This window comes from Gracilinanus agilis, chromosome 2 (genome assembly GCF_016433145.1).
Source record: "Gracilinanus agilis isolate LMUSP501 chromosome 2, AgileGrace, whole genome shotgun sequence".
Lineage (NCBI taxonomy): Eukaryota > Metazoa > Chordata > Mammalia > Didelphimorphia > Didelphidae > Gracilinanus > Gracilinanus agilis.
Genome location: NC_058131.1, coordinates 115,917,394 through 115,928,800, shown reverse-complemented (window position 1 = coordinate 115,928,800; position 11,407 = coordinate 115,917,394). Strand labels below are relative to the sequence as shown.

Below are 11,407 nucleotides of genomic sequence, written 5' to 3'. Positions count from 1 at the left end.
TATAACGAAAAACTCTGACAGGGGTCTAATCACTCAAATATACAAGGAGTTAAAGCAATTGTATAAAAAATCAAGCCATTCCCCAATTGATAAATGGGCAAGAGACATGAATAGGCAATTTTCAGGTAAAGAAATCAAAAGTATTAATAACCACATGAGAAAGTGTTCCAAATCTCTAATAATCAGAGAAATGCAAATCAAAACAACTCTGAGGTATCACCTCACACCTAGCAGATTGGCTAAAATGAAAGAAGGGGAGAGTAATGAATGCTGGAGGGGATGTGGCAAAATTGGGACATTAATGCATTGCTGGTGGAGCTGTGAACTGATCCAGCCATTCTGGCTGGCAATTTGGAATCACGCTCAAAGGGCTATAAAAGAATGCCTGCCCTTTGATCCAGCCATACCATTGCTGGGTTTGTACCCCAAAGAGATCATAGATAAACAGACTTGTACGAAAATATTCATAGCTGCGCTTTTTGTGGTGGCAACAAATTGGAAAAGGAGGGTATGTCCTTCAATTGGGGAATGGCTGAACAAACTGTGGTATATGCGGGTGATGGAATACTATTGTGCTAAAAGGAATAATAAACTGGAGAAGTTCCAGGCGAACTGGAGAGACCTCCGGGAACTGATGCAGAGCGAAAGGAGCAGAGCCAGAAGAACTCTATACACAGAGACTGACATTCTGTGGTAAAATCGAATGTAATGGACCTCTGAACCAGCAGCAATGCAATGACCCAGGACAGTTCTGAGGGATTTATGGTAAAGACGCTACCCACATTCAGAGGAGGGACTGCAGGAGAGGAAACATATAGGAAAAACAACTGCTTGAACGCATGGGTCGGGGTGGACATGATTGAGGGTGTAGACTTGAAACTACCACACCAATGCAACTACCAACAATTTGGAAATTGGTCTTGATCAAGGACACATGACAAAACTAGTGGAAATGCGCATGGGTAGGGGGGGCGCGGGGGGGGGTTGAAGGGGAAAGGAGGAGCATGAATCATGTAACCATGTTAAAAATGAATATTAATAAATGTAAAAAAAAAAAAAAAAAGTACTGTTGTCCAAGTGGAAAAGGAGGTTCAAAAGCTCATGGAAGAAAATTAATTCCTTAAAAATAAAATTGGGCAAGTAAAAGATAATGACTTCATGAGATGTCAAGAAACAATAAAACAAAATCAAAAGCATAAAAAACAGAGTATGAAATATCTCATTGGAAAAACAACTAATCTGTAAAAATAGATCCAGGAAAGATAATTTTAAAATTACTGGACAACTTGAAAGCCATGATTTATTTTAAAAAAAAAGCCTAGAAATCATATTACAAGAAATTATCAAATAAAACTACCCTGATATGCTTGAACAAGAGAGTAAAATAGAAATTAAAAGAATCCACCAATCACTTTCTGAAATAAATATTCAAATGACAGGTCCCAGAAATATTATAGCTAAATTCAAGAGCCAAGGACTGCAAGCACCCAGAAAGAAAAAATTATAATATCACAGAGCTGCAGTAAGGATTACATAGGACTTACAGCTTTTATATTAAAAAGATCAGATGGCTTGATATAAGATATTCTAGAAGGCAAAGGAACTAGGTTTATAACCAAGAGTATCCTACCCAGCAAAATTGAGTACATTCTTTTGGAGAAAAAATGGCCATTTAATAGAAAGAATAGAAGATTCTCAAGTATTCCTGATGAAAAGACCAAACCTATAGAGTTGTGAGCTGATCTGACCATTCTGGATGGCAATTTGGAACTATGCCCAAAGAGCTCTAAAAGACTACCTGCCCTTTGATCCAGCCATAGCATTGTTGGATTTGTACCCCAGAGAGATAATAGATAAACAGACTCATACGAAAATATTTATAGCTTCACTTTTTGTGGTGGCAAAAAACTGGAAGACAAAGGGATGTCCTTCAACTGGGGAATAGCTGAACAAATTGTGGTATATGTTGGTGATGGAATACTATTGTGCTCAAAGGAATAATAAAAACTGGAGGAATTCCATGTGAACTGGAAAGACCTCCAGGAATTGATGCAGAGTGAAAGGAGCAGAACCAGAAGAACACTGTATACAGAGACTGATACACTGTGGTAAAATCAAATGTAATGGACTTCTGTACTGGCAGCAATGCAATGACCCAGGACAATTCTGAGGGATTTATGGAAAAGGACGCTACCCACATTCAAAGGAAGAAATGCAGGAGTGGAAACACAGAAGAAAAACAACTGCTTGAACACATGGGTTGATGCGGGCATGGTTGGGGATGTAGACACTAAACGCCCACACCAATGCAACTATCAATAATATGTAAATAAGTCTTGATTGATCACACACGTTAAAACCAGTGGAAATGTGCATTGGATATGGGGGAGGGGAGAAGTAAAAAGAATCATGTAACCAAGGAAAGTTTTTCTAAAAAATAAAATATTAAAAGAAAAGAAAAGACCAGACCTAAATAGAAAATATTATGTCCAAATATAAGATTAAAGAGGAACATATATAGGTAAATAAGAGATAATTTAAGGTATTCAATAAGGTTAAACTGTTTATAATCCTACATTGAAAGATATTTATAACTCTTAAAATTTTTATTATTTTTAGAATAGTAAGAAGGAATATACATAGAAGGGGGAGTAGAAGTTGATTAGGATGGCATGATATGCAAAAAAAATGAATCAAGTGGGTGAAAAAGAGGATAGCACTGAGAAAAAAGGGAAGTAATAAGAGAGATTGAGGTAAATTACGTCAACTAAAGAGGTGTGAAAAAGTATTACAGTGGAGGGGAGGATGAGGGTGGTGATGGGCAATGTTTAAATCTAATTCTCATTGGAATTGGCTCAGAGAGGGAATTAAAAACTATACTTATTTGAGTATAGAATCTCATCTTATTTCATAGAGAAGTAGGAGGGCAATAAGAAGGAGAGTAATAGAAGGAATGGGGAAATAGAGGGTGATGATTAAAAGCAAAAGACTTTTGAGGAGGGACAGAGTAAAAAGAGAGACAAAGAAGAGGACAAAAAGAAGAAAATCATTACCAGAATCCAATGATATGTTGTTTAAAAGAAACACATTTGAGGCAGGGAGATACACATAGAGTTAAGGTAAAGGAGGCTGGGCAGAATTTATTATGATTCATAGGACTTAAAAAAATCCAGAGTAGCAATCATGATCTCATACAAAGATGAAGCAAAATAGATCTAATTAAAGGAGACAAGGAAGTTACATCTTGATAAAAGATACTATAGACAATGAATTAATATCAATACTAAACATATATGCACCAAATGGTATTGCCTCCAAATTTTTAAAGGAGAAATCAAATGATCTTCAGAAGAAAATAAGACAATAAAACTATACTAGTGGGGAACCCTCAACTTCCTCCTCACAGAACTAGATAAATTTAACCAAAAAATGTTTAAAAAGTGAAGGAAGTAAAAGATATTTTAGAAAAGTTAGATTTAATAGCTCTCTTGAGAAAATTGAAAGGGAATATAAAAGAGCATACCTTTCTTTTTTAGCAGTACATGGCTCCTGAACAAAAACTGACTACATGTGAGAGCAAAAAAAAAAAAAGCTTCATAATCAAATGCAAAAAGCCAGAAATAATAAATGCATGCTTTTCAGATCATAATACAATAATTATTATAATCAATAATGGTGTGGAAAAAACCATGGAAAGACAAATTAAAAATTAACTGGAAACTAATCTAATTCTAAAAAAGGGGTGGATCAAAGAACAAATTACAGAAACAGTCAATAATTTCACTAAAGAGAAAGACAATGAAGAGACAGCATATCAAAATTTATGGGATATAGCCAAATCAGTACGTAGGGGAAAATTTAAATTCTTAAACACTTATATCAATAAAATAGAGGAAAATCAGATCAATAAAGTGGGCATACAACTAAAAAGCTAAAAAAAGAACAAATTAAAATTTTTCAATCAAACATTAACTTGGAAATCCTAAAAATCAAAGGAGAAATTAATAAAATTGAAAATAAAAGAATTATTGAAATAATAAATAAGAGTAGGAGTTGGCTTAATAAAAAAATAAGAGTATTGATTAAATATTTTTAGGTAAAGAAGAAAATCAAATTACTAGTATCAAAAATGAAAAAGGGGGAACTCACCATCAATTAAGAAATTATAGTAATCATTAGGAGCTATTTTGCCCAATTATATGACAATAAATCTTACAAGCTAAGTGAAATGTTTGGATAGTTGTAAAAATATAAATTATCCATATTAATAAAAGAGTAAATAATATACTTTAAATAATCCCTTCTCAGAAAAAGAAAATGAACAAGTCATCAATGCATCTTGATAAAAAGTTCTGTAAGAAAAATTCCCCAGGGTCTGATGGATTCACAAGTGAATTCTATCAGACATTTAAAGAACAATTAGTCCTAATAGTATATAAACAATTAGGGAAAATAGGCAAATAAATCCTACCAAATTCTTTTTATGACACAAATATGATGCCAATACCTAAGTCAGGAAGAGCAAAAACAGAAACAAAATTATAGGCCGATTTCATTAATGAATATAGATGCAAAAATTGTAAATAAGATACTAGCAAGGAGACTGCAATAATATATCATCAGGATCATTCATTATAACCAAGTGGGAAATATAACAGGAATGCAGGGCTGGTTTAATATTAGGAAAACTATCAGTATAACTGACCAGATCAATAACCAAACAGAAATCACATAGTTACCTGAATAGATACCAAAAAACATTGGACAAAATACAACACCCATTTCTATTAAAAACACTAGAAAGTACAGAAATAAACAAGGTTTCCTTAGAATGATAAGTCATATTTATCTAAAACCATTAGCAAGTATCATCTGTGATGGTGTTAACTTAGAAGCCTTCCCAATAAGATTAGGGGTGAAGCAAGTTTATCCATCATCATCATTATGATTTATTATTGTACTAGAAATGTTACCTTTAGCAAAATAGAAGAAAAAGAAATGGAAAGAATAAAAATACGTAAGGAGGCAACTAAACTACACTCTGCAGATGATATGGTATACTCAGAGAATCCTAGAGAAGTAACTGAAAAACTAGTTGAAATAATGTATTACTTTAGGAAAGTTTCTGGATGCAAAATAAACCCACATAAATTATCAACAATTCTAAATATAACCAACAACTTGGCAGTAAGAGATAGACAGAGAAATTCTATTTAAAACAACTCTAAGCAATATAAAATCTATTTGCCAAGAAAAACACAGGAATTATATAAACACAATTATGAAACACTTTTCACACAAATAGGCAGATCTAAATAACTGGAAAAATATTTATTGATCATGAGTAGGCTGAGCTAATATAATAAAAATGAATTTACATATTCAGTGCCATACAAATTAAACTCTGAAAAATTATTTTACAAAACTAGAAAAAAAAATAGTAAAATCTATCTGAAGAACAAAAGGTCAAGACTATAAATGAAATTATTGAAAAAAAATGTAACGAAAGGTTACCTAGCATTACCAGATCTCAAACTGTACTATAAAACAATAATCATCAAAACAATCTCGTACTGGCTAAAAACAGGCCACTATCTCATACCCTATTCAAGATAAGATCATAAATGAGTATATAATTTAGACATAAAAGATGATACCATAAGTAAATTAGGGGAACATAGAATAGTTTACCTATGAAATATAAGGAAAAGAGAAGAATTTATGACCATATAAGAGATATAGAACATTATAAAATACAAAATGAATAATTTTTATGATACTGCATTAAAAAGGTTTTGTACAAACAAAACCAATATATAAGCAAGAATAGAAGAGAAACCACAAACTGGTAAAAAAAAATTTATGGCAAATTTCTCTGATAAAGGTCTTATTTTTCAAATTACAGAGAACTGAGTCAAATTTATAAGAATACCAGTCATTTTCCAATTGACAAATGGTCAAAGGCTACGACAAGCAATTGATGATGAAATCAAAGCTATAAATAATTATATAAAAATGTTCTAAATCACTCTTGGTTAGAGAAATGCAAATTAAAACAGTTCTGAGGTACCCACCTCATGACTATTAGATTGGCCAATATGACAGTAAAAGAAAGTGATAAATGTTGGAGAGGATGTGGCAAAATTGAGACATTAATGCAGTGGTTCCCAAAATTTTTTGGCCCACCACCCACTTTACAGAAAAAATATTACTTAGCCCCCCTGTAAATTAATTTTTTTTAATTTTAATAGCAATTAATAGGAAAGATAAATGCACCTGTGGTCATCACCTCTCCCCTGGATCGCTGCAGCACCCACCAGGGGGCAGTGGCGCCCACTTTAGGAATAACTGCATTAATGCATTGTTGATACAATTGTGAACTGATCCAATCATTCTGGAGAGCAATCTGGAACTTGTCCAAAGGGCTATAAAACTGTGCATATCCTTTGACTGGGTACTACCACTACTGGGTATGTATACTAAAGGGATCATAAAAATGGGGAAAGGGCCTACTTGTACAAAAATATATAGAGCAACTATTTTTGTGGTGGCAAAGAACTGGAAATTGAGGGGATTCCATCAATTGAAAAATGGCTAAATAAATTGTCATATATAATGGTGATGGAATACTATTGTGCTATAAGAAATGATAAGCAGAATGATTTCAGAAAAAGCTGGAAAGATCTGTGGAAACTGATTCAGAGTGAAATAAGCAGAACCAGGAGAACATTGTATAAAGGAACAGCAATACTGTACAATGATCAACTGTGAAAGACTTCACTACTCTCAGCAATACAATGATCCAAGACAATTCTGAAGGACTTAAGACAAAGAATGTTATCCACCTCCAGGGAAAGAATTGGTCAGAATGCAGACCAAAACACTATTTTTTGCTTTAGTTTATTTGTGTTTTTATTTTGGGGTTTTGGTTTTATATGAGAGCATTCTCTTACAACAATGACCAATACAGAAGTATGTTTTGCATGATAATACATGTATAAACCTGATCAAATTGCATACCATCTCCAAAAGGAGGAATGTGACAATTTGGACCTTATAATTTTGAAAAATGTAGGTTTGAAACTTAATGTGATTGAGAAAATAAAATATCTTTTAAAAATAAAAATAATTTGATGAAACTCTTAAAATGTAAAACAGTACTCTGCTTTATTAAGTGGTCTATATGGAATAAAATGTAATCTTCAGTGTCATCATTTATTTGTTCATTCAAAGATTATTTATTAAATGCCTAACATGGGCTAGGCATTCTGTCAGAACCTGGGTTTATTCAAAGACAAAAAAAGAGGAAAAGTCCGTGCTCTGAAGGAACTTATATTTTATTGGGGAGAAATAATATAAACAAAACTAAAGATAAAATTAGTAAAGTAAATATAAAGTAATTTCTGGAGGGAAGGGCAGTAGCAACTGAGGTACAATGAACAGGATAGGTCCTCAAAGAAAATTCCACATGAAGGAAACTAAGGATTCTTGGAGTCATGAAGGTGAGAGGAGAATATTTCATGCATGAGATACAAGCTGGTTATGGATAGCAGATTCACTCACCTTTCTTCTCTTTAATTAAGGACAGATGTTAACTGGATTATGTTCTATGAATTATTATCTTTAATTGAAAAGAGAAAGAGAGAGACAAGTCTCCATGTCTACAGCCCTGTATGAGTCTGGAAGGCCAGGTCATAGTGGCTCTAATGCAAGAGTCCTGGAGTGTAGGCCATTCCTGGTTAGGTGTGTCATCAATTTGTTGGAGTGTGACTGTACACACACACACACACACACACACACACACACACACACACACACACACATATACACACACACGAATATATAGATATTTAACATTATAGAGCAAGCAATTTTTTCTACTTCAACATTAGGAACTTGAAAATTTATAACTATGAAGTAATTAAGAAGGAAGACAGGACTATTAGAATCAATACTAGCAACAATAACTTTCTTAAGGAGCATTTTGCTGTGATACTTGTATTCTAAAAAGTGGATATGACAAACATTCACAAACAGAAACTACCCATTAATAGATGTCTATTTAAAATGATTACTTCATGAAATATAATACTTAATTCTCCTTAGCTTATGAGTTCTGTGAACTACTAAAGATATATGACTTGCTTAAATTAATTTTACTTCATATTTAAATTGCCAAATAAAATTATACAAATCCAGGTCATAGGAAGAAAAAAAAACTCCAGTATTTAATTGGGACATACATATACACACATACACACATGCATATAGTTTTGATAAGGAATTTAACTTTCTATTTGTAAATGCTTAAATACATGTACAAACACAATTAGCCTCTTGTACAAGGAAAAAGAAAAAAATATGTGAAGTGTCAAAAAAAAAATTCTGATAAGTAATTCTTAAAGTTTGATTAACAATTTTGAGAGGCAACATTTAGTTGCCCTTCACTGACTACAAATCTTCAAAAGTAAAAGTAATTTTGAAATGAGGCTTCAAATGTGTGGAATAAAAAGTAGCTACTTATTAGGAGGGAAAAAAACATCAATTGAATTATAGGAATAGTTATTACAGACTGAAGAAATTAGTTATCTTAGAATTACAACATGCCAACATTTTTACTGTATGCAGAACATTATTCTTTAAAATCAAATTATTTTCAAGTTTCAGGCTCTGTTCTGTTTTTGAAACCATATTCCTTCCTCATTCCATATATCATTATGTATTCAGTACTATATGAAAAAAGGCAGTTAGATAAAGACTTAAGTATCAATCAGAATACAATTTTCCAAGTGGAATTTTGGTTCAATGAACCATTGACCGAACCCAATGCTAGAGGATGACTTCTATTCTTTCCTCCACAGTAGGGAAAAAACTGTTTCCTACATCTTAGAATTCCTTTTATGTAACCTACAACTACCAATATTGCAATAATTATTGCTTCTGCCTACTGACTTCAAAAAAACACTCCCAAAATCTTAATCAGCAAATCAATATATGTTCACTTTGGTGTGTGCATATAGCACAACTCATTAAATTACATAAAAAAGGATTTATTTAGGTAACAATATGGTCAAGCGCCTTGTACCTCTTTTTGTTTAAAAAAAAAAAAAACAGAATAAAAGACATAAAAGGTAAATACTATGATACTGTTAAATCCCAAAACCTACCTTAGGAGAAGATGAGAGATCTGCTCCTACAGAAACAACAGTATTCTCACTTATCCTTCCTTCTGTCTTTGGAAAGCGTCCTGGTGGCTCAGGGGCCTTTCTTTTCATTTTCTTTTCAGATTCTGGTTCTGGAGCTGGAGTCACCCAATTATTTGGAGTAGGAGTTAGTTTGGGTTCATAAAAAGGGTTTGATCTAAATGAAAAGATAATTATTTAAATAATTTTTTAAGATTTTTTAATCCTATGTGACAACTATACTATATCTTATATTTTTATATCAAGTTATAGTTCTCAAAGTATATTCACATACATTATCTCATTTTATTCTAGAAACAATCTTACAGGATAGGGAGGACAGAGCTTGTATCTGGTTCCAAATCCAAAGTAACTTCCACCCAACAAAATATTGGTTTAATACTCTGCAGTAAAATTAAATATTATCTTAAACAACAGAGAGGCAACATTGAGAATTGAGAGTGTAAGCCATGGAGGCAACTTAAGTCTTTATCTGACACATTCTGGTTTGGTGAGCCAGGGCAAGTCTTTTAATCTCTTAGTGGCATAGGCAACTCAATAAGACTATGTTAAGATTAAATTCTATATACTGTTATCACAAGGCTAGATAAAAAAAAAATCTTATGGCATTATCACATTTAACTGAAAAACTCAAATTTATCAATATAACTATGAATGTTTCTAATTTAGTAGATTACTTGGCTTCTAATTACATTTACACTATGACAACATCTTAGCAAAATAATAAAAGGCAGCAAAATAATTTATATAATACAATCATTAACTGGTCTCAGTTTAATTTTTTCCCTTTAGAAATATTATAAACATCTCTTAAATAAAGTGAAGAACTTCTGAGTCATGGAGGCAAAATAATGGTATTCTCTTTTCCCCATAACCTTTCAAACTTCTCCAAAACAGAATTTATGGGCCAAAGATAAAGTAACTTCAGCTGTTTCATTGTTCTAGGATACTCAGAATCCAAAAGAAGGTATTAAAAAATCAAAACCCCAAACCCTGGAACTAATATTTACTGACCCTGAACTCATTTGGTACTTCTCCCTTCCTCTCCTACTACTGTCAGTAAAGATGCTTTAATAGACCCAAGTACACAACACAATTTTAAATCAAAAACCACTCATAGTATAGTGAGCAGAACCATAATAGGTCTTATAGTAACAAGAACATCATATGATGATCAACTTTGGATGACTTAGCTATTTGTAGCAATACAATGATCCAAGCCAATTCCTTATGATTCCTTAAATGTTATTCCACCTTGAGAAAAAGAACTGATGGGAGTCTGAATGTAGATTAAAAAACACTTTTTAAAAACTTTATCTTGGTTTTTTGGGGAGGTTGGGGGCTATTTTCTTTTACACCATGGCTAATATGGAAATATGTTTTGCATGCCTGCACATGTATAATCTACATCAAATTGTCTGCCTTCTCAATAAGGGGAAGGGGAGAGGGAGAAAGAAAATTTGGAACTCAAAATTTTTTTAAAGAATGTTAAAAATTGTTTCTACACTTAGATAGAAAAAATATTTTAAAATTTCCCACAATGGTCCCTGTTCCTCTTTCTAATGTCATGGAGACACTGGCTCCAGACTGAAATTTTGCTCAGGCCTTGACCACTAGCTTAACCACTGTTTTTGAGGAGCAAAAGCCTGCCAGGGACTGAATCCTGAAAGTACTAGCACTGCAAAGTGCTAAACTGCCAATGTTAGACAGAGAAATGAGGAATGGAGGCATGGAGACTGGTTGCCACAACAGGGCATTATATGTGTGAGGGGTTATACTCCACTCATGAGGGAAAAAGCATGGTGTTCAGTTTGGGCCAGTTCTGCTCACCCAAAAGTCAACTGGGGAAAAGACCAAAGCTGGTGAACAGTGAATTACCAAAATTGAGAGGCTGAGAGGTTTTTGGATCCAACACTTAAGGAAACCTCAGTCAGAGATGAGAGAATCATGAAGTGGGTGATATGAAAATAAGATGAGGGTAACTGAGAGTACCAGAGATTTCAGGAAGAAGAAATCTCAAAGACCTTGAAAAAAACAGATGAATAAATAGGAAAAAGAGTAACAGAAGGAAATATGGCTTTCAGATCTAATGAGCTCAAACATCTTTGTATGAATAAAAATTATAAAAGAAAGGAAAATGATACAACACATAATGAGACAGAGGACTCTATGGAATTTGAAGAGAATATGGAACTACAATATGA

General features: G+C 33.0%; 1 protein-coding gene across 8 annotated transcripts in view; it reads right to left on the bottom strand.

Moving 5' to 3' along the window:
• Positions 1–11,407, bottom strand: part of EHBP1 (EH domain binding protein 1) — a 403,219-nt gene that overhangs the window by 201,119 nt on the left and 190,693 nt on the right. For all 8 annotated transcript variants that reach the window (XM_044663370.1, XM_044663373.1, XM_044663371.1 and 5 more), the window contains one exon: positions 9,168–9,360. In XM_044663370.1, the coding sequence (XP_044519305.1) occupies positions 9,168–9,360 (193 nt within the window). The remainder of the gene's footprint in view (positions 1–9,167; positions 9,361–11,407) is intronic.